At 44.5% G+C, this 25042-nt stretch overlaps 1 protein-coding gene across 1 annotated transcript in view; it reads right to left on the bottom strand.

Annotated features, from left to right (window-relative positions):
• The window catches only part of LOC128301703 (ankyrin repeat domain-containing protein 29), a 198137-nt gene that overhangs the window by 152352 nt on the left and 20743 nt on the right, over nt 1–25042 (bottom strand). Inside the window, exon 2 of the mRNA XM_053038296.1 lies at nt 19263–19373. Coding sequence (XP_052894256.1) covers nt 19263–19373 — 111 coding nt within the window. The remainder of the gene's footprint in view (nt 1–19262; nt 19374–25042) is intronic.

Below are 25042 nucleotides of genomic sequence, written 5' to 3'. Positions count from 1 at the left end.
CGTGTGTTTGAGATGTGTGAAAAGTTTGATTGATTTTTAAATTGGAAAATCTGCTCCGAAACCGAAAGAAACTTCCAAAGAGCAGCGTAAGAACACGGTCTAACGACAGGAGGTTGAGAGCACGCGCAACACACACACACACACACACACACACACGCACCTAGAACCTGGAGGCCGCGGGGCATAATGGGTGAGTGAGTGAGCAGTGATGATAAGTGGTGTAAGATTTAAATTGGAAAACAAAATCGTTCTGCATTTAGCGTAACTTCGTCGGTTAACGTCGGTGCGCACCGGGGTGGAAGGTGATGAGATCACGAGAATCGCACTGGTAAAAGCGATCGGTAGCGATGATCATGACCATTAACTAAAATGGAGTTGAACCGCACGATGGGAGGTGTCGCCGGTTTTTTTTTTGTATCGTATGGTGATTGTGCGTTTGCAGGGAGTCCGTTTTCTGAACTTCTTTTCGGGAATTTTGAAGGGGAAATAAAGAACGAACAGATACAGATACATTCCTTAATATTCTTATTCCATTTTCCATTTTTTCTACAACCTAGCACTACAATTTTCCCTTTGTGAGACTAATTTAAGAATAATAACGATACATTGTATTATATCTCGTAATATTTACTAACATTCGTTTTATCATGAGACGACGGTCAATCATATTCTTAAATTGTATGCTTCTTTTAAAATATACCGCCTTAAAGTATGCAACACGCACAACAAAACGAACTCAAGAGCATAGAATTAATGGTACACGTTGTGACATTTCCTCCACTAAACAGGTCCAATATGAAATACATTTTCGTTTTCTGAAATTCTTTTCGGGAATTGTGGAGAGAAAAGAAGTACGAACAGATACGTTTACCTTCGCTATTCTTAATTCATTTTCCATTTTTTTTCTACAGCCCAGCGCTACAATTTTTCGTTTGTGGCACTAATTTTAGGATAATAATGATAAAATGTATTACATCTTATTATATTTACTAGCATTCCTTTTTTCATGAGACGACGATCAACTAAGCTCTTAAATTGCCTTAATATGCCTCTTTTAAAATATACCGCCTTAAAGTATGCAACACGCATAACAAAACGAACTCAAGAGCCTAGAATGAATGGTAAACGTTGTGACATTTCCTTCATTAAACAGGTCCAATAAGAATTACATTTCCGTGATCTTCTTTTCGGAAATTTTGGAGGGAAAAAAGAACGAACAGATACATTTACATTCGCTATCCTTATTCCATTTTAATTTTATTTTCTACAACCAGGCGCTAGACGACAATCAATCAATCAAGTTCTTAAATTGCTTTAATATGCCTCTTTTGAAACAAACCGCCTTAAAGTATGCAACACGCATAGCAAAACGAACCCAAGTGCATAGCATGAATGGTACACGTTGTGACATTTCCTCCACTAAACAAGTCCAATATGAAAAAGACTAATAGTTTATAGACCAAAGAGTGGAATTCTAATGACCAATAAAATGGCTTAAAATCACTCCCCGTATAAAGTGTACAACCACGATCGAATGTCCTTAAATAGACGAATCAGAGTATTCATCCTGTGTATTCATATAACATAAACATTCATTTCAATAGTGCATTATCATGTTCTATTCATTCACTTATTTTTAGAGTATTTCCCAACGGATCTAAGCTCATCTATCAATTCTGATGATCATGCATCGTCGTATCTCGCGGTATCTTCACTTAATGACGCGTTCTGAAGCTCCAAACATGTGCTGGTGTTGCACCTTAAACATACCGGTTCCAGAATCTCATTAGCGACAGCAGGCACTCATCAAACATTGTTCATTTCGATGAAATCATTAATACGAAGCCGCTTCCGAGACATCAGGGGGAGTTGCGCAGCAAAAAAAAAAAAGCAACAACGGTGTATATTAAAATGTCACCACCACCACCGTGAAGGTGTCGGGGTGGATAAATATAAAAGGAAACCATATAGTTGCCAGCAAATTATAACCCCGTACTACAAACGACATATCAAAAGTGATGCCTCAGCAGGCAACCCCAGCCACCATCATAATGATGAGGTGCAAATCCGCGACCAGCCCCGAGATCCGGAGCGGCTAAAAAGATGGGCTGGAACGGTATGGCCAGGTATATGTGTTGATGAAAGTGGCATTGTTTTACGTTTCAATTCCCGGGCACAGCACACCGTCGCAACACCATCATAGAGATACGCACGCGTCCTTCCATTCATTCGTGTACGCACTTCAATCAATCATCATTATTCACGCACGCACTCACGGGAGAGGACGACATCGGATCAGATGTGTTGCTGCCCCTTGCTGTCAGTTCGGTGGCATCGCTTTCGCCGCTATCCGCGTCATCACACCCGAGGTCGTTTGGCGTGTCCCTTTCGGCTGTAACGGTGCCACCAGGCAGTATGATATCGACAGGATGATATGACGACCGAGTGCGTTCGCATGGAATTATTATGCAAAAACCCCGGGACGCTCGTTTTCCACCCGTTCGCCCTGATGTGTGCGAGGAACTTGATAGCGTCCTACCGGTGTCGATTGGTATGCACATGCACTTGGTGTCTTATTTCCACCCGATGCACTGTATCCCCCCCCCCCTCACGGACGGGATGGATGCACTGTGGAGCAAGCGGAAAAATATGCCTTTTTCATTACGGTTTTTCCGCATCGCTTTCCACCTCAAAATTACACACACTCACTCTGTCCCTATCTCTCTCTTGTCCAATTCCTAATTTTTGTTCTACTGCACATAGGACATTTGCAGGCACAAACGCATCGCACACAGCCTGTGTTATTGCTGGTGCAGCTGTTAATTTTAACACTTCCCCCCGAAGTGAAGCCTTTCACACAATTCCTGTCGTTCGATCGTACAAAGAGGAGTACTGCGGGCTGGAGTGAGATGAGCGGATAATTAATTTTTTTTCTTTCGCTCCATCACCCTATCTCTTGCCGAGCCTGTATGTTTTTTTTTCTTTTACAATCCATTTCTTCCTTTTTATATTTCATCTAGCTGCTGAAAGGGAGAAACAAATCCTTCTCCTTCCCAGGGAATCCCTTAAAGCAATCACATTTTCATCACCTTCCTTTTGCTTGCATTCCGTGGTGGTCTGTGTGTGTTTTTTTTCTTTCACTGCATTCCCCTTTTTTCCTTTTTTTTTTTTTGCTTGAGACGAAGCCCGACCCAAGTACGCACAAAAATGGGAACGCGTGCAGCACAGCAGTTACGCACAAAAGGGACCCCCCGTGGGGGAGGGGAGAAAAGTAGGCGATATTTTCTGCGCGTAATTTTTGCACACAATGACCGTATAATAGTTTCTGCAGACGAAGCATCGCCAGACGTTGGTTTTGCAGCAGGATGGCAGTGGCAGTGGCGAAGGAAACCTTTTCTTTACTAAACTAAACGAACCCATATATACATCCGTACCGACATCCTTACCAACCGGGCCCAAAAGATCGAGTGTCGTGTCGGAACACACGCATTGCGAGACGGTTTGGGATGGGATTTTTCCATCGTGGAACTCCCTCCCCCTTTCCAAGTGCATCCCCGGGAGCCTCGTGCGTGTGTGCGTAATGTGCGTAAAGTACGATTGCATTTTTCTTTTGTTTTCGACACAACCCCCTGTTTCCTTGTGCCGTTGTTGGCTTCAGCTTTTCCGCACACGGAGGCTTTGTGGTAATTTTAATTCTTACAACCCTCTAAGACGTCTACGCTGTTGGGGTCTCGGACCGTGAAGAGCCTTTTGAGCCAGGACAAGTAATGGTAAAAGTAAATTTGCAGCCAAGCACTTCAAAAACACGCAACAACCGCAGCCTCTCTAATCCGTCTGTCGTCCTTTTTTTTGCTACGTTGCATTCAACCTTCTGTGTGGCATTTAATTACCACTTGTCAATTAATAGTGCCATATTGCAGGGATAGATGCGAAAGCTGGGTTTCAATTTTTTAAATGGGAATTTAGCGACGCTTTCGACGATATCGAGCTGTGAAAATAATTTAAATTGCATCTAAAATTAGATGCATTCAACCGAACCATACATCAGCGGAGACTAGGAATAACTCATTGTTGGAAATACAGTAGTTTTCAGTTAAAGAATTCGATCCATTTATAAAAACATAAAGGAATGTTTTAGGACAAATAAAATTTATAATCAAGTAACCATAGAGCCAAGGAAGAGCAGGAAAAGGAGTTTAGTTTGTAACCAGAGAAGATAACACCTAGAACAGATTGAAGTTGAATATCAGATTGATGTTGAATATTAATTGAAAATAAAAGGCAACACTTGAAATCAACGGAAGGAGTTTTGGATCGTTATCAAGAAGAAATACACAACGTAGGGTAACTCACGCCAACACTCATAATATAAACCATAAAAATGGTCTCACAACTCCATATAGGGTAAACAATTATCTTCAAAGTGGTATCAGAAGTTGAAGCTCAAAGAGGTGAACTTCAAAGGGTGAAAATAAAATCCATAAGTGGAGTTTCTATCATATACAACACTTGAACGTAATTTATTTGACATAATGTTAAATATTTGCGATGAAACTGCTCTGTTTTCGCCATCGAAACTCTCCTCGCTAAACATAAACATTTGAACCGTACACACATAATAATACCCATAATACTTTAAATAACATTCAGGAAAATTAATTCCCATCACGGACTCCTCCGCCACTGTTCCGTTTCACACACACAGAAATTCACCCAAAGCATAATCCAAAATGCTGTTCATCGCCACATTCTGCTGCAGCCGTTTAAAACTAAACAATCAATTCATTAATTGGTACCAAAGCAACCAATAACAGTACATCCATACCATTCCGGCCAACAATCACATAATACCATTGGAGCGCCATTGGGCTGATTGTGCTGATACTCTTTTTTATCGCTCCACTTCTTATGCGTATCGTCACACACACGTGATCAGTAATCCGGCAAATTAATATGTTTGGATTACACATCACTCGTTTCGGGTACGGCTTCACCAAGTGTACAATAGGAACAAAGCTGGGCCCAATCTGTCGACAACGGCGGAAGGGTATATGTGATTGATAATCTGACCTGACCACACCAGCGGATTAAGGTTGAATACATTATACGTCGGCAAGCGACCAGAATGCAGTAACGAGGAGTGGAAAAAAAGCAGCGAACATTTGACAAGTGTACACGACGACTACTGGCGATGGATGAATGGAGGAAAAATAATAATCATAAATTTCACGCAGCTACCGAAACCGGGTTGGTTGGTTGGCCGCATAATTACATACCGAAACCACTTACATTGGGTTAATGGTTGGCGCTGGGGCAGACAGGACATTCGGTTTTTTATTGACAATTTTATATTTTATAATCCGCGATCCGGTGCATTACTCAGCGCAAAAATGAGCGTCAAAAATCGGATTTCCAGTTTTTCCTCTTTTTTACCAACGAATCGTCCCGAGTAATCGCCCTTATCCAATTATTGGATGTTGTTGTATCGATATGTACCCCACTGTTGAACGGTTTAAGGCAAACAAAAAACAGAACTCCCCTTTTGGATATCAAATATCAGATACCATTGACAAAGCCGATGGAATGTGAATTTAAGAAACCATTCGTAGAACATACGTACAGAATGATGAACGAAACCATTTCTAACCAGTAGGACCTCTTGATACACGTAAATTACAGTTTATCCTCTCGAAACAACGTACAATGCAATGCAAATGATTCACTTGACTTGAAAGTGCATAGATAGTCTTTTTTTTAATGTGCAAATAAAAAATTAGTTCAATAAATAAATTAAACATAACCGAGTATGCCCGGGATAAGGCAAATCGCAAGGAGGAAATGCCTTGTGACAATTGTTATTATCGCTCAACACAAGCGGTGTTGAAAATACGGCATTGCCGTCATAATATTAATTAAATAAAAAAAATAAAATAAAATAAATTAAACAATAAATTCTCCTATTTGAACTTCGGATATAATGAAGGTGTATTTAAAATAAACGTAAAGATGGGTAGACGGGGTAGAAAGACGATAACATGGAAGAAATAGGAACATTTTGAAGTAAGAAGTGCAATAAGTCATGTGGATTGCATACCTTTAGGCGCATTACTATGGTTATTTTGATGATAGCTTTAATCACAGCTAGAACTAAATGAAAAAAGCATCTTATTACGGTCTGCATTCACAAAAAGTCCTCCTCGTCAAACGTCCTCCTGAGCAAACGTCTAAAAACTAAAAACTTCCTCTTGCATTACAGTAACGCTCAATCAAAGACCTAAGGTAGGTAATGTATTCAAGCAAAAAGCCAAGCATAAAACCAGGGAAAAAGCTTTCCAGCTTCCCTCCGAAGGAAAAGGAGCGAACACCTTGCCTCAACTCAAACGTTCACATTTGATCCTTTCGAAACTTAAGCAAGGGTTTTGAGTGCAACGCCGAGAGCTAACATTTTGCAACATCCATCCTAGGGAGGGCAGTTTTGCCCACGGCTTGCCGAGTACTGGACAAAGCACAATGGTTGGACACGTAGCGTTGTAGGGCGGATAACAACAACACGTGCGCACACGTTTTCTGTTTCGCATTGGCCAACGTGGGGGGAAAAAAGTTAGCAGCAAAAAACCTGGAAAAGGTCATGATGGTGATTTAAAATCTGCACTAGACGTACATCATGATGATGCTAACAATTGGTGTGTTTTTTTTTTTGCCGATGCACGTTGCATCGAAATTACAAAAGCAGGCTTCTGATGTTCTCCTCTGCCCTGCAAATTAGAGGTTTTCCAGAGAAAGGGTTTCGATATGCGTTGTTTTTTTATTCGCAGCTGGAAGCGTCGAATGGTACCAACTGCAGCCACAAATATGTAAGGGTATTAAACAAATTTATGGTTCCTTCAATGTAAGTCCTTCCGTCCCAAAAACCGAATGTGCGCTGAAGTACTCAATGCACTCAATCGCTGCACACACTTCAAAAGTTAATCTTAAAAAAAGGACTTTACCCTTGCTGCACTGCCCCACTGCAGACAGGCTGCGCTACCAATCGTCCTTCCCTTACATCCCCAGAAGTAGGTGCTGTGGTGATGCACCATTTTCGCACCAAACAATTTTCGCACCCCGAAAAACACCCCAAGTGCTTTAGCAAACAACGAAACGGCGGGCCGAGAACGACACGGTTTGGCAGCTACAACCTTCATCCAGTGACAGCACGACTGCTGGAACACTTTAGCATACAAAAGCGAAAAGGAAGCAAACACGCACACAACACGAGTTGCACTGCACGGGAGGGATGATTTTGCTTTTGAAAAGGGCGTAAAAGTCATCCTTATTAGGTCATTGAACCTCACACCTAGTTTGCATAAAATACGACATCCCGTTGTCGCCTGCCGGGTTATCCGTTGGTTGACAGTAAATGGACAAGGTAGCAAACAACACGCAACCGGGCACGGTGCACACATACGCCGGGCACGGAACGGATGCACTTCTGCGTGGTGCACACACCATCGGCAAAACCTGGCAAACACATCCTGTGGAAAGGTACGAAGCGAGAACAAAACGAACCACTTCCGGCTGTGTTACACGTTATCCGGCATCCGTTATTCATCAATTCAATTAAGATGGAAGTTTTAGGACGTATTGTGTGTATTCAATAAATCAGAAAAGGAAATTTTATAAATAGATGCTACTGAACAGTTTTATGTTTATAATTTCAAATATTTTGTCTAAGCTTCAATACCCCGTCTAGAATTGAATAGCTTCCAATACATCGATTGAATGATGAAAAAATGTATTGCATACTTTAGGCGTGAAAATATGACAAAGCCGTTATACTAGAAATTAAATAAATACCTTTAGGCGTGCACATGTAACACGTAAGTGTTAATAACATCCTGGCGCAATAATTAACTATTAAAAATGCTATTTAAAAATAAAGAAAAATCTCTATGAAGTATAGTATAGTCATTATGCAGCCATTAATATGATGTTCACTTATTTAAAAAAAAAATAATTAAAAAGTCCGTCAATTCTTACGCTTATGCAATGTGTAATTAAAACCACAAGTCACTCGAACACAAGGACTTAATGACACCCGCTCTAGCCTGTTGTGTCGAACCTCCCTTCTAAACTCATCTTGAGAGATCGAGAAAAAACGATTGCATACTTTCAGGCGCTGCGATCCCTAGACTTATTCCAACGAAGCAGCAGAGTGATTATGGAGTTTATCCTTTCCGGCGTATTGTAAGAGATAGCTTTATGAATAATGTATCATATAAATCTGTTAAATATTAACACATAATTCGCATTCACATATTAACACGTCAATTAAATTGACGACAAATTGGCATTAGGCAGAAAAATAGCGATTTTTTTCATTATTTTCACCCTTGCTCGTTATTATGTAATGTGAAAATAAACTCACACACACACACACACCAAATTCTGTTTCCCAAGATGTGGCACTTTAACGAAATAAAAATACATCACACAACGTAACACGCACCCTTCACACATCATCATATTCTAGCACCCACACACGATGCACAGCAAAGCAACCAAAGCAAAAAAAGGTGCCTTCATTCCTAACGAACGCACGCTCCCCATCCCCACCTACTACGCAAAAGCACTCGAACGCGCCGCGACAACGCACAACGGGTGAAAATATCCTTCCACGCAATGAGCATCATCAAATCATACGCATCAAATAAAAAGGTACGCACCGTAACGCATAATGCTTATGCCCGCAAATGAGAATCTTATCCCCGTTTCTTCACTGCACGCTCGAAAATTGAAAGAAATAAGGTACGCAAACACACACGCACACAAGTGCAGGGAAGTGCTCACATCAGTTGCTGCCACCACAACAAAAGGATAGGTACCTAGGGCATAGTTATGCATTTGACGGTGTGCCTTCTTCCATCAGCGCAACCGCCCCGCAATTCATGCAGCCACCAACCAAATCGCGCAACCGAGAACCGAGCAAAAACACCACTTTTCCGGGTTTTTTTTTTCTTAATATGACAGGGAGTGAGAAAGGAGAAAGGTGGGTTTTGCTCGTTTTCTTCAACTTGATAAGCTCGTTATCGGCGCGTAGAAAACTTTTCGCGCGCGCACTTCAAAAAAGCTCCCTTCCCAACACACTCACTGTTTGGCTTGCTTTGATCGTACCTCCTTTTGGGGTGGAGGCGCATTCTATTTCCATAGCTGGGGAGACACGTTCCACCCAGCACTGCCACTCAAGAAAACGGATCCATCCCAACTTTCAAACCCGGTTCCATGCGATTGGCAGCAATAAAACCGGGCCATTCCCTTCCACAGCTCGACCGGGTGTGTGTGCTCCCGCCAGTTGTCTTGTTTTGTGACAATTGTCATGGTGATGGTTGCCGTGAGCATGTGTCTGTGTGGGTGGGGGTAGGGTGGGGGGATGGGTATTTTGTCTTCAAAGAAGCTCCGAAACACACGGGGAAGGATTCTTTCGACGGAGCCCCAAAATTGGGTTGTCATAAAACCCGTAAGGATGAGACTGTAGGTAGGTCAGGTTTTAATGGGATATTTGGGACAAATTCAATTGCCATCGCTCGTAATGAACCAGATTGTTTGTTGTGGTGCCCGGAAACAGATAGCATCTCTATTAACATCTCTAATCCAAACAAATGGTACCTCCCTCGGCAGCCAATGACACTCTGTGCCCGTGGAGTAGCTACGGCTTAATTCTATTAAAAACAGCACATTGTTTTAAGGGGCATATTTATTGCATCTTTATGCTGTAGGAGACGCGTAAAGCTCTCCGTTGCAAACTAAGGTCCAAATGTTTTACATAATACATATTCCTACGAGGCATTCAGGGTTGTTAACAATGATGTACACAACCTGTTTGTAATGCTCTACTGAAACGAAACCAGTGTCATGCGAATTGCATAGCTTCTGGCGGTTTGTCATATTACTTGTAAGCATCAAACGCCTAAAGTTATGCAACACTTTCACCATAAATATCGTGTTAACAACTTTTTTGTCACTCTTCAAGCTAGATTTTCCCGTTTTCATTTTAAGCAGCATGCTCACACCCAGTAACGCATTGTGTGGCACACCAAGGCAACTTGTCATACTACCCAAATACTTACTAATTCGCTCACATTAACCCCATCCGCTATGCGTTCAAACCCTCGCACACAAATCTACGAGTAAAAGTACAAAAAAAAGGATTCCGTTGGTGCAGGAAACCCCTTTGCCAAAGGACCTTGTGCCGGGGGGGGGTGATGATGTGTCTAGATGGTAAACAACGTTCATGAGTTTTACACATCGATCCGATGCCCGCAACAAATGCCGACTTTCTTTTCCTTTTCCCCGTTACGCAGGGATTCCCTAGTTCGGAACTGCCTCCGTTCGGTACACATATGAAGCCCCAAACCCACACACACTCAGGGGGAAGTGAGACTTGCCTTCTTGCTGTGTATAATATCCTTACTCCCCTGGTGGGGTACACTACATCGTACATTACGAGGGTTATGAGCACATGCACCCCATCTTCTCCTGTCAGAAGCTGGGCCATGAGTTCTCTTTATGGCACATCCTTACCCCAGTTGTTTAGGCCCCTCCTGTGGCCGTATGTACGGTGTGTTGAATGCAACTTCAGCAAAACGCCCTGCATCGATACTGGAGCGTTTGGTTGGGGGAGCCTGTTGGGAAGAGCCACAGCTCGGTTACGCACTTACCTACGGCAACATCCGGACCAACTTCTTCTGCATTTTTTTTTTTGCTGCCTGCCTTCATCCATGATCAACACCCCCATACCAGAAACGTCAACAAGCGAACCATTCCATCATTCCATCCGTCGGAAATGTGTGGAGACGATACGCGTTTACGACAATCTTCACATTCGCCCAATCTGCTCCTACCATCTTCTGTACATACCATCCATTCAAAGACTACAAACCCTGGAAACCGACACGACTTTCAAAGGACACACACACACCGTCGCGTGTGAGTGGTATGTGAGTGGAAAGACTTGAAGAAAACGGTGCAGGTGGGAAAAACGGCGAGCGGGTCTTGTTTCCTTAATTATTTTTTAAGATGCTCCCATTGAGCTCGATTCATGGCACATTCAAGTGTGAGCGGTGTTCAAGATTAAAATGAACGTCCGCAACCAGAAACGCACCGATCCTATACTCGGAGGGATTGGGCGTTGATATGTGTAAGGCGAGACACATTTGCGGATGAAACGCACGCACGTACCACTTCCCCCCCCCTCCCTGATTTTCCTCCCCGTAGTTTCCGCCCTTTTACGGTCTTTTATTATTGATGCAGAAAATCTGCAGGTGCATCGGGAATTCTTTTCAACGGTGCAGAAAGAATGAGAATACGAACTCCCCCCCCGTCCTTTAGCTCCTTCATATTTCTCTCAAGACCTTCTTGCACGAACGAGGTAGGTCCCCTTTATAAGAAGCAATGCACACAGCAAGGCACCTGAATGTGCAGCAGTTTTCTTACCGCCCGCAGTGTCTCGACGTCTCGTAACGTAAATGAGCCGAGCGAACCAACGACGCATGGAAGTCGAATGGTCGAAAGGATGTCGCAAAGCACTGTCCACACATACTGTCTCTCTGTCTCTCTCTCTCTCTCTCTCTCTCTCTCTCTCTCTCTCTCTCTCTCTCTCTCTCTCTCTCCCTTCCGCATCAATGGGGGGGAAAATGTGTACCATCTGCATCCTAGGCGAAGGCAAATCAAGATGTTGATGTTCTGAATCTCATCGGTTACGGCCGGACAAGACGATGCCTCTCGGTCCCTCAGCAGTCCGACTTGTCCGAACAGCGTCTTTGTGCACATTTCTTTGCCGCCTTTGGTGGTTCTTGTGTCGGTGGTAATTTTCTTCCTACCCCAAAGGTGACACATAAAAGCACCCCGGAAGAAAAGCGATCTGCCCCATCCCATCCCTGCTTGCACCGTTGAATAATGCAGGTCGGGGCAGGTCAACACCACAGCACACAGAGCCATATTCTCCCCGGGGGCTCGCGTCGTCAGAAAACTGGGGAAGCGAACATGGGAAAGAAATTAAGTTTAGATAAGATCCGGTGTGTTCATTGAAGAGGTTGTATTATTTTTTTGCAAAAATGGGCCATCGTCAAACGGTATTCAAAGCAAAATCGAAGTTGATAAGTATGCTAATTCATTTGGGCGCTATTTGATGCCGAAAAAGTGCATGTCAATGTCAATGGGATGAAATAATGTAGATTTTAGTTATGAAATATTCATTTGACAATTTGCAAACATATCAAATAGAATGCAAAAGTGCAAAGTTGCACTGTTTACTCAAATTGGTCAACGAAAAAAAAAACGATTCTTTGTTCAGCGTATTGCATACTTTGAGGCGAAATGATCAAAGAGTTTACCTAGCGTAACCAAGCAAATAAATGTATGCAATTTACAATTTACAGATGTAACTAACTAAACTAACTAAAAAACTAAGTGGTGCGTGTTTTTAAAGGGGTCTTCATACAAACATGACGTCATTCTCATACATCATATCGAAGACGCCTTTATGAAGTGTAATATACAATACAAAATCTGACAGCAGATTCCCATGTGACATGAGAAAAATGGAAATATCGATGAGAAGATCACTGAGACATGTTGAACACACGCTGAGAAGCGCAGGTGTGACTTTTTGAACTAGAAAGTGTGAGGGTCCGTGTTCCCCAAAAACCCCAAAGGAAAAACAGGATCTCAGTTGTTTATCGGCAAAAAGCAGCAAAGTGCAATTTGTTTGCTTTTCTGTTCCGTTCGAAATATCACGATAAAAAAATATCACAATATCAAATAAACCCAACCAGTCGTACACAATCTGGCACTACACCCCGAACCGAGTGTTGTTTGTTCCAATTATGCGAGATCGATTGCTAGAACTATTATTGTTGTCGCATGGTAGGAAAAAAAACGAAAACAAAATTGTTAAAAAAAACCCCCCACACACTCGTGCTCTTTGATTCTAAAGGATTTATTGTGATTTTACTGCGCCTGACCCTTGTCCCCTTTGCCAAATTCGTGCGACTTCACAACGGTCCCAACCCAGGCCCATTGTTGTTTTGCCGTCCAACTCAAACCAAACTGCAGCAGGACCTTTCCGCCGGACATAACAACATAACAACAGCACAAAATTCCCTTCACAACCGGGAAGGCAATGAATTCGATTTCCAGCTGATATGGAAGGTGGAAAATATAGCTCCGATCGTGAGAGGGGGGGGAGGAGAAAAAACGAGCAAACCATTTGACCACGCTTCGCTTTTTCATTCGGTTCGCACTGTTCTTGCACTTCAAACCAAATGAATTCTACAATCAACTCCTATTCGGGACAACAACAAACCATATACACCTTAGGAAAGGGTGACCGTTCCGTAGAGCGGAACAGGAATAGGGCGAGCGGCCAACATAAAACCACAACCCGTCGCTGGAACCGCAGCTTCGAAAAATCAATCCAACTTCCCAACACCATGCTTTTGCTTCCAATATCAACCAGCAACTCCACCTGCAAGTGCAGGTCCGTTACACACGTCCTGGCTAGACTGAGAGAGAAAGCGAGAGAGAGAGAACGCTAGAGAGGAACGAGAGCAAGCGACAGGTGCAAGCAACAGGACTCGTGTGTGCAAGGACTCCGCTGCATCGCATGCCCATGGTCGGGGGACGATATTTCAATAACTAAAATTAAAATGTCGTTTCCAGAGAGTTTGTCGGTTTTTGCCCATGTGGATGTACCTGGCCTTGTGCTGAAAAACTCCCGTACGGCCACCATTTACACACACAAACACATATAGGGGTGTTGATGACGCTGTTGCGCTCGGTTTATGCTGTGATCCCCAGCAACTCCTTTCCTTCCGATCGGAATCTTCCACCTGCAGCAATCCTTCATCCCTTTTCCCAACCGGTAAAAGCTATTCCCGTAGAGGTTAACCGAACCGATCCCCTCCTGCACGGTGGAAAGGACTGGTGGTGAATGTGACGCAACGAAGAAGGAACTTTCACCCACAACAACAAGCCACCTCCCCCGGCGGCAGTGTGCAGTCAGTCCATTTTGGGGGGAAAACAGGGGAAAGCGTATTCGGTACAAGTATTTAGTGGCGTGCCTGTCTTTCTCCAGTGAAGCAAGCCAGCATATTCAACACACCTCGACTCTTCGAGCTATGTGTCACTTCCGGCGTGTGTGACTGTGTGTTGCAGGATGCAGGACGAATGTGGCTCTTACCCCAGCGACCAAACTGTATTTCGTATTCGGTATCGAACACACTGCTCGAACAAACAATTGCATACCACCAGGCGCACGGAAACGCTGGGGTGATTTTGTTACGATCAATCGCTCTCACTGTTCTGCTCCTAAACCTGCTTCCTATGGACAGCATCACGGACAACCCCGGCCGGGCTGCATTGTGTGTGTGGCCTCACACCGTCAAGGTCTGTGTGGGCAGGGAGCATACCGAGGATGGGCAGGGGGGAAAGCTTTTCAAACTGTGCATCAATTGTTCCAACGATGTGCGCCATCTCATACCGACCGGGCAAAATGCAATGCAATTTCCCAATGAGGTGCCCGATGCCACACACAGATTCGTTTCCTAATGCGGATAGAATTCAACGAAAAAGCCACTCTCCCTAACCAACTCACCATCCACCAACACCTGCCTCGCTCACGAGTTGCGCGCCGCGCCTGCAACTAAACAATGAGACCGATTTTCAACTAAATTAATAAATAATGCTCGACAAATACTCTTTGACCAGTAGTGCCCGGTGCTGCTGCTGCAGCCTGATGCCTAATAATGCACACGATGGCCGCCGGCGCACACTGCCGGGTCACGATGTGTGCCTAACAGTGCCGCAAACACATAGTAGCGTCGCTGACCCGATTGAATGCACTTGCTGCACTTTATTATGACGCTGCCAATGATATGCTGATTGTGATTGTGCCTTCAGCTTCACCGCACTTCAACCGTGTCCCATGTATATGGGCGTGTGGTGAGGGATGGATTCTCGACCAAAGCCAGCCAGGAGGTGAGGTTTTTGGGGCGTGCAGAGACACATGTCCTCAAACCTCACGCACAGTAGCAGCACGGTTCGGTGTTACGCCGATAGACACGGCAGCTTATCCAGGCTTAAATGTAGATGTTTGTTTTGTTGGAAAGAAGGTTGAAGGCAAATCCTTTAAGGTCATCCTAACCTGTTGGGCAAACCGGCACCGTGGTACGACGTTGCGTAACGAGATAGCGATGAGACGACCTACAAATAGATTGCATGAATTAAGTCATACACTTGCTACGTACGCACACTTCTCAAAACTCACCTTTTATCTATAGATACATATTCACCGGGGCCCGCTTGAATTGCTTGAAGCTATTCCGAACCGAACCTAATGAATTCCGTTTTGTTCCATGCCGTAAACCGGCTTCTCCTCGACTGCTTCAACCTCAACTGGTCAGTGGCCAGTATTTACAAACTATTATTATAATTGCCCGGTCGGGTGCTTACAGGCTTTTCAGCTCTGACCGTGTCCGCCCCCCGCTCGTCATATTCCCTGCTTATTGCAGCTTATTTAAACATTCTGTTCCGGTCAATGCTATTTACACAACCAATCTAACTGCGAACCTATTTTTCACATCCAAGGAGGGGGCGCTCCTCTTACAACTGGGGATAAAGTATACACGGAGCTTTTCATTCTAATAATCATCTGCAAATGTTGTCTACAAGCTTCCAAAAAGTGCTGGGACCTTCCGAAACATGACCCCCAGCGTGTGCCGTTCAGCAATGCAATTAATTGCAATTTTGCACCCAAGCACGGTATGGGGCGACTTGCCGGAAAAAGCTACACAGAAAGTGGACCCCACGGGTAAAACGAGAGCTCGGTTAGCCACACAACTCATAACTTTACTCCAAAAACTACCTTTGCCCAACCACTGCCACAGAGGGTACCGGGGGTTACCGTGCGCGCATTTGCGAAACATCAATCTCCGCTACAATTAATGAACCGGGCAACATGACGACGCCAGGCAGAGAAATTCAATGCGAACATTCCTACGGGGTTTGTGTACGGCGCCCGAGGGCGCTGAACGCCCAAAATAATGGTCAGTATTTCCCGGACACGGGAACTGGAAAACTATGTTTAATTGAAATGTGAAACTAAATTCTGTTACCAAAACTTTTGTGGGCCACAATTTTTTCAAAACTTCCCCCCATCGGCTTGGGTTTTGCCCCAACGGCACACCTTGTGCCTGTTTTATGGGTGCGAGGCATAAAAGTTAACCCTTATGCACTCGCACACGCACCAAAAACGCTCATTTTACGGCGCCAGAATGTCCTGCAACACGAAGGCACCTCTCTCACCAGCAGCTCGGTGCGCGGCGGTGCTTTTGCGGTCAACCGAAAGTTTTGCATCATATTTCAACAATTTGTTTAATTATCAAAATAATTTCCTAGCCCCCCCCTTACATTTCACCTCCCTTTTCCCCCGCTTTTCTTCCATTGCTTTCTCCATTCCAAATTCAATATACATGAGAGGTGAATGAGGCGAAAAAAAAAATAAAACCCCTGCGCCACAAAACTAAACGCTTTTCCAGTGCATTCGAACCGCGCAAACCCATTTGCAGTCGATGGTGCATAATAAATTTGCTAAAAAATACGACACCGGCCCACCGGCAGTGCACTTGGCCACTGGTGCGTCCTTGGTGCATGTACACAAATCAGCAGTGAGGTTTTAAAGTGCAGCAAAAAAAAAATGATAACCGGTAAATTTTCCATATTGAAAAATTAATGACTCAAAACGAAACATCCAGGCAACATCAAAGGGGATGTGTGGTGTGTGTGTGTTGTGGACTTGGGGAAGCTAAAATTGGACGCTGCACAATTTAAGCACCAGGAGAGGCATAAACCAGTGGTCGGCAAGGTACTATCCGTGAGCCTCTTCATCGAAAATGATACGAATAATGCTGGCCATGTTGAATTTTTTATCGCAAAGTGAACCTGACTCCACGTTAATGATGCATTTTCGATGCAAATTTTCGACTCTAAACATTATTGAAATTTTCTTTAACAACAATGAGAACTTCCTGCGTCCTTGGTTTCACAGCCTCCCGGTAGGTCGTGCGTTCATTCGTATGATGTCTACGACTCCAAGGTTTGTAGCTGTAGTGTTGGATTCCATGACATCGGCCACATCCTCTGGTCATGTGGTGAATTCAACGCCTCAAGACCCGGTCTTCTAGCAGCCGTTCGGGCATCAGGAAGATCCGCTGCTGTGCCAATTCGCGACATTCTGGGTCAGAAGGACTACGAGTACGCACGGATTTTGTTCGACTTCGCCAAAGAGATCGGAATCACCCTATGATTCCCTCCCCTTCCCCATCCTGTAGGTAGTACGCACTATCGTTTGTTCTTATTTGTTCTTCCTTTTGTTTAGTCCTTGTTACAGATGTTTTTCCCTCGTTTCTGTTGTCCTTACTGTTATATGTTCTATTGCTGTTGTCGAGGACACATTGGGGAGGCTTGGACAGTCGCACCTATATAGTGCGACAACAAAAATTTGATTTCAATTAGCAAACTAATTGATATTTTCGTGAACATTTTCGAGTTAAATTCTCAATATACCCTGAATGTTCATAATTTAAAGCTAACTACCATTTATCACAGTTTAACTCTTAAAACCTCGTTCTATGCGGTCGCGATAATGAGCCCTCGAAGTTTGCCGACCACTGGTCTAAAGCAATGCAAATAATAAATGCCACAGAGCCACCCCGAGCTCGTCGCCGTCTGTCCGGTTACGCAAGTTACGCACGTGTGTCGGTACATCGGTAATTGTTCATCATCATAATCCACTCCCGGGAGAATTTATGTCTGGGCTGGACTGTTTGAGCTAGTTGTCCAGTATTTGAGTGTGTGTGTCTGCATGTTTGTGCAAGGGTAGTAGTTTTTCTCGCCAATTACTCGCCACATCTAAAATTATAAAAAAAACAAATCCTTTTAATTTGTATTTCTGCGTCCACCGCGATGCACTCCCAGCCCGACTTACCCCCGCTTGAATCCCTGCTTTTCACTGTGCAACATGCGTTGCAACAGTGTTGCACCACGGCGCTGGTCTGGCTCGCAACCAAACCCGGATTATGATGGTGGTCCACCTCCAAACAACTTCACTGTGCGTCACTCGGTCACTAATAAATCTACCAAAAAATCAATAGACAAACAATGGCACGCCACACACAGATGTGACCAAAACCTGCACCCAGCTCCACATCGGTTCCGCACTAGTTGGTGGGCGGGAGGTGTTTTGAATAAACGTAAAAGCGGATGCAAAAAAAAGGGGTGATTAAAATAACAACAAACAACACGGAAACACAAAACCATTTCTAAAACTGCAACGGAACCGTACCAATCGGCGCGTTTAAAAAGCAAACACCGTTGCAGGCGCGCGTGTATGTTTGTTACCGCGCCGACCATCGGAAGTGGTTGTCGGTTAAAGCTAACGGGCGCGAAAAACTAAACACTTTATCATTGCACTTTCCCACCTACACAGTTCCCCTCCACTGCATCTGGGGCTTTTTTCCATATATCCACCGTGGAATATTTATTACTCCATGCTCAATCCTTTTACGCAGTGTGGGCAGTGAAGGTTGCCGGAACGTGACAGAAAACGGACAAAACGGGCCCGAATATGGGGTGTGTGTCGGGGAGATGGACAACAACAAAAAAACAAAAGCAAAACATTGTGATTGTGAGTGATAGCGCTAATGATTATAAATTGCACAAACCGTAGCACCACCAGAACCCGTTGCTTCCCCGCTTCTTGGTGTGGCCGATCTGGTTTGGGGTGGTACGAGGTTTTCTTCATGCCCCTAACAAGGGCCCGGGTTCGGGGTACGTCCGGTTCTTCTATGTCTGTTGCTAATTTCAATTTTCACCCTTCCCAAAAAAAAAACATTGCAACATTGGAGGGTGAGTTATTTCCTGCTACCTTTTGCGCTCATTTTTTATCACCCCCAACCCCTAGAATGGGATGGTTGGGTCGCTGTGTTGCTTTTGAAAAGCCGACCGCGGTCCATGATCGTTCATGGACTGGAAAGTCCCTGTTCGCCCTAATTTACCGCTACCCCTTTTCCGTACTAAATGCGGGATAATCGGTACGGTCGTCTCCATCGCACAAAACAAAATGTTTGTTTGCATCCCCCCATCGGATGGGCGCCATTCCTTGTTTGTAAGTGGGATTATGTACACCAACCCGGGGCCAGGCCAGTGCGTTGTTTAGATTCACTTACCTCGTCACGGCAGTCGACGTGCACCTTGCCACTGTCCAGCACTCGCCTCAGCAACATTTCGTCACCACGCAGGGCAGCCAGGTGTAGCTGAACGTCCGAAAGGGTTTCTTTCTGTAATTTTTTTTTTTTTTGCGAAACAAGAACAAAAAGAAAAAAAAAAGATTATCATCAGACAAAGTTCGTGTGAATGGGATTATTAATTTTCCAGTGCGAGTCACTGCTTTTTGTACCGCACATTTAATGGAGCCGCCTGGTGGATTATAATTTTTATGTTGCTTTGTGTAAATATATATTTTTTTATGCAGGAAAGAACCTCCTCTATATTTAAACACAATTCATCATTCTCGTTTCAGTAGAACACTAATAATGAAATAGAATAGAGTGCAATATAAATAATAATTTGACTTTCCATTTTTCCCTCGCCTTTTAAATGCACACTCAGAAAACTTCCAATCCCAGTAATCTAGTAGCGTTTGAAAAAAATAATTTAAAAAGCAAACCCATCGGTGCATCATCAAGCAACCGTTTGCTTCTTTTGCCTCGCAACGCTAACTTTCCATAGGCAAACAAACAATAAAAACCCACCCACAACATAACCTCAACCTGAAGCAACGAAAGTACGGCAACCAAGAAGAATTTAGCAACCACCTCACACAACGCTTCTTTAGACAGAGCGGCAGAGGAACACCTATATCCGGCCACACCGACCAAGCCCAACAGCGAAGCAAAAATTTACCTTCGCGTGACCTTTAATTGTAATAGCAAATTAACCTTTGTAATAACATGGAATTATAATGGGTACACCACCATGTGTGTGTGCATGCATACGCATTAGCCAGGGGGACGGTGGGTATGCTTTTTTATGCGCGAAACGAAGCGCGAATCCCTAAGTAAACGAAGTGAACCCTTTTACTACTACAACAATGAGTTCGGAAGTGCACGAACAAAAAAAAAGGATAACGTACAAGTATCAAGTAACTCAAAACCCCACCCCACAGAACAAAGCGAGACAGTAGTGGCGGCAAAAACCAACAATCCGGAGTGTGACCGACCTGCCAACAGGGCAAGCCACAGCCGAGCGATGGTTTTGTAAACACAGAAGTGTGGCAAAATGGTGGGGAAAGGTTGGCCGTCAGCCGTTCCCTTAGAATGCAGAGCCCTACACCCCGGTAGAGCACACACACACAGAGGAAGTGTGTGAGGGATTGTTAGTCCATTGCGACTGGCACTGTGGTGGCGTGGAAGGTATGTTTGCATGGCTAGACTAATGTTAAAAAATTTTTGCACCCGGTGCCGCGATGCGAAAATAAAATATAAAGAAAAAACAAACCAAAAGCCATGCTGGCGCCTCCACCGGTCGTATCCGGCGGTAAGAAGGTAAGTTCTCGTGTGTCTGGATGCCAGCTGAAAGCAGTGCAGGGCGTGAAAGTGGGAAGATAAAGAAAAATGGAGTAGCAAACAATAATTTAGTGATGATTTACACAAACGAATCACCACAAACAAATGGAAGAAAAAGAACCAAAACGGGAAAGAAGGATTGGATAGAAAAAAAGGAAAAAAAAACAAAAATAGATAGAATTTCATTCGAACGCAATGGAAAAGCTTCAAAAGAGTTCATACAAAGATGTGTGTCTGTGTTAAGAGAACAAACAGCTAATCCCCGCGAAGTGGATAAAAGAGGAAAGCAGCAGAATGGAATAAAAACAAACCAAACCAAATAATCAAAAGCCAATTCGAAATGGTACGAACAGTTTTCCTCCGTGGTGATAGATTCGATCACCACTAATCCAGCATGGTTTAGGTGCTATGATAACCGAACCACCCATCAGGGGTTTTGCCCATCGTCAGCAGAAAATGGGAAACGTTCCGATAAGTTTGCAAAGAGTGTTGTGACAGGATCTTCTTGCTTTCCCCGCTCTGGCCGCTTCCCTATTTTCCAGCCTTCCCCAACGGTCAACGGACGGAGACATTGGAAATAAAGGACAAAGGGAGTGTGCTCTTTGTGTGCTCAATTGCAGACGTTTAACACGGTTAACTGGGAAGACACAGACACAGACTACGTAAGGAGTTGGCTGCTGCATACATTTAAGACTAGACAAAGGAACATCTCTTCGTTGATCATTTATAATGAACAGGAGAGAGGAAAAAAAAAACCCCGGAATGGAAAGGATTATTGCTAGCAAGGATGGAAGATAAAAAAGGACTTCGCTCCTAGTCGTAAGGATTTGCCTCTACGATTTTTTTTTTGCTCCGTTTGTAACTTCTTGGATAACTAATCATTTCATTATTCAATTTGTGCCTTACAAACCGCTGAGTTATGCTTGCAAAGCTGGATGGGCGAGGAAGATGAATGTTGGAGACTGGAAGCGGTGAACCTTGGGGTTATTATTTTATGACAGAAAATGGAATCCCAATGCAATTCTCTCATATCAAAGGATAAGGCGATATCCATTCCTTACGTAAAGATAGTAGGAGGACTCTTGGACAAGTCTTTGTATTCCCTTACAAGGTTTTAGAATTCCTTGAAAGGATGATCCAATAATTTACAACAGCCTGTGTGGAAAAATAGTAGCCTTAAAGGTAAAACTAAAGGTAAAATCTCTCAATTTTTACGTTACGTAGTAAACGTATGACTCCAATGGATATAGCGCCAACGAAAAGCGTCGCCAGGACGAAGAAATTGATGTTTAGAAGAGCAAGATCCTCCAAACGTGCTACAGTCGTCGTCGATAATTAAGCATACATTTAGAAAACCCATCCCGAATTCGACGACGTAATAAAGCTTAATTGGAAAATACCGAGTTACGCGCATGTATGAACGACCCCCCCCATCATCCCCCGGCCTAGCAAAAGGATTTGAACCACCAGCAAGAAAACCAAGTTACTGATGAAGTCCATTAGAAAGAGTTCTACAAAAAGCGCCACATTTAGCCTCCCAAAAAGCATCAAGACCTAATGTACGGGAGTAGAACTAATGAAAACGGAGCCCGAAACGAGACCGATTTGCATACGGTTTGGTACGACACACCAAACATCCGAAGGATTTTACGTATTTAATTAAACCGCTGCTTGCTGGCGTCCACAACATCATCGCAATATTAAATTGTTACGTTGGCAAACGGTGCTAGGTAAGTACGTGTACACAGTCTCGTGACGATCTTCAACGAAGAGGACCTCGAGAAGTTGGCGCTCCGGCAATTGTACGAATAAAACCCAATAAAAGCGTTTCCAACCAAGTTCACCTACAAAATCAAAGCATCCAATGACGAACCTGACCTACTACGTTAGGTCTCCACAACTCTCGCCCACCTTGCCATCGTTAGCGCCATTAGCGTTTTCCTTTTTTTTGTGGACTTAGCGCCCCTTAAGCTCGCTCAATTCATTTCCACCGGAATTCCATCAATGAAGGTGACTTACAACAAACTGCTGTCAGTGACACGCCATCGGGGCATTGCTTTTTTCTTGCTCCAAAAGCGTGAAGAAACCCGCAAACATAAAGCCAAACCGACAGGCCACCGAGCATGACCAGCACACTTTGCCCTTTGGCTGGGGTGGGAAAATGGGTCTTTTGGCACTTTGGAAAAATGTGGCAGTGTTGGTGCGAGTTCCTTTCCCACTCTCTCTCACACACACAAAGGGTTGTAGAGTTTCGCGTGAAGGCGAGCCAACGTCAAATCTCATTCGAAAATCCCATTAGCAGATGAAACAACGGGGGCAAGGTGGTCAGGTGGGAGGCTAAAGAGCCTGTTCCATTCGGTTAGCTCCTTCCCCCAGCGCGGTTCGCATACCGGACGTACGGCACACTAAAGGTTCGACAAACATGCAACGCTGTTAGATGACCTGGAATTCGCAACTGACGGGAGAGCAGCACAACCGAAGGGGCCAAAAACAACGGCTAGTGGAAAAACTGAACCTTCATACACCACCACCGTCACGATACACATCACACGAAGGTGTGACCTGACGACGCTCGACGCCATCTTATTACCGGTTGCCAATCGAATCTGACGTTCTCTCCCTGGTTGATCCTCCGGCGACCGAAGCATATTTACGCTCCAAGCCTTCCAAGCCTGGCAGAGGCGTGACTCACCTACCCTAAAGCCTCGGCGTGAAGCAGCCATGCGAACCTGTCAAATCTCAAGGTAACAAACCATTAACGCTTTCCGGTGGCCCGCGAACACCGACACAATGGTGGCGGACAGTTTTTCAGCACACAGCAAACTTTGCCCACCTAACCCCATCCAGCTCCCAACAGGTACAACCCTTGGTGGCGCCGAGAAGTTGGTTCACCACTTTTTTGATCCACGGTCCCAGCAAGAATAGTGCGCGCCACCCCAAAAAAAACTTTGCGAGACAACCGGAACCAAAACACGGTGGCCGGAATCAAAGCGCGTAATGGGTGGAATGTTTGATTTATGTGGCGGAGAGCAGCAGCAGCACGGTGCGCGATACGGTCAGTGTGAGAGAGTGCATCGAACGTCGGACGTGTGTAGTTTTTCGACAACAGTTTGCCTGACGCTCGTAAATGTAAACGCAACCAGCGCACAAAACACTTGCCGATCGTAAAACTAACGACCTGGAAGCTCATTTAGCGCGTCGTGCGGTGCCGGTGTACGGGAAAAAGTTGCGGTCTCTTGAGCAGGCAACTCTCCGTTTGTCCACCCGAACACCAAACACCCAATTATGCATCCTGAGCGTGTCTACCCCGGAAACGGTTTCGTTTTTGGTGTGGTGCAATGCTTAGCAATCGCTTACTTTCGCTTTGTCTGGTTGGCCCGTTACACCGCAAGACGTTTTGATGGCGTGTTTAATAATGGTAACTTCACGACCACGGCGAACGCGAATGTGTGCTAATAAGTGATTATTTTGTTTGTTTAACATTGAGCTCAGTATTTTGCTTCCCTTTTTTTTTTTGCTTGTTGCCATTCACATCCAACATTTCGCTTAAATGGAGCGTCAACGCATTAAACATATCATCATCTATCATACTTTCTCGGTCCGACGAGACGACTGTGAAACGAAGCCCTCAATTTACTGGACCACCAAATTAGAACCCCATCATTGGTGGTTAATTAGGACAGAAGCACACACACAGGAACAGGAAGTGATGTGTGGTCGAAACAAAAGCAATTGACACGATCGCAATCTGTGGTGCGCGGGGGTTTTTTGCTTCGCTGAGCATTGTCTCGGTGTATCCTCTACACGCCAGGTGATCAGTTTCGCCAGCTCCCGAACAACTGCAGCTGGTTGATGTACCGATGCACCACACGCTGCGGGTGCAGTTTTTGCCATTTTCATAAATTGACACCCTCTTTCGCTCGCTTTTGCTGTGTGATTTTTGGTTAGCCATAAGTAGCACCGTCTCTGGAGAGCTTGTAGACAATCGGTCACGTGGGAGCGGCAGCGTGTACAGGCGGATCCAAATAAAATGGGTGATTATTTATACCGGACCACGGAGCTACCAGATCGGGATATTACTTCCACTGTTGCCCTTGCCCTGTGACGCTTGCTCATGGGCGTATGACGACGGCGACAACGACGGCCACTGTTGCGCTCTTAGGGGGCGCGCACACCGGTAGTTTTATGGCCAATTAATGTCCGATTAATAATCCAACCTCACATACGGAGCGGGACGACAGAGCAACCACCGGACACAGTTGTTGCTCTACCGTGCTGCTGCCCTCGGCCGTGAATGATTGTGTCCATGAATCACACGATTTGATTGCCATTCCGATGCCGGTCGTAAGCGTTGGATGTTGGGGACTGGAAGCTGACCAACC

Source organism: Anopheles moucheti, chromosome 3, assembly GCF_943734755.1.
Source record: "Anopheles moucheti chromosome 3, idAnoMoucSN_F20_07, whole genome shotgun sequence".
NCBI lineage: Eukaryota > Metazoa > Arthropoda > Insecta > Diptera > Culicidae > Anopheles > Anopheles moucheti.
This window is presented reverse-complemented; position numbering and strand designations above follow the sequence as displayed.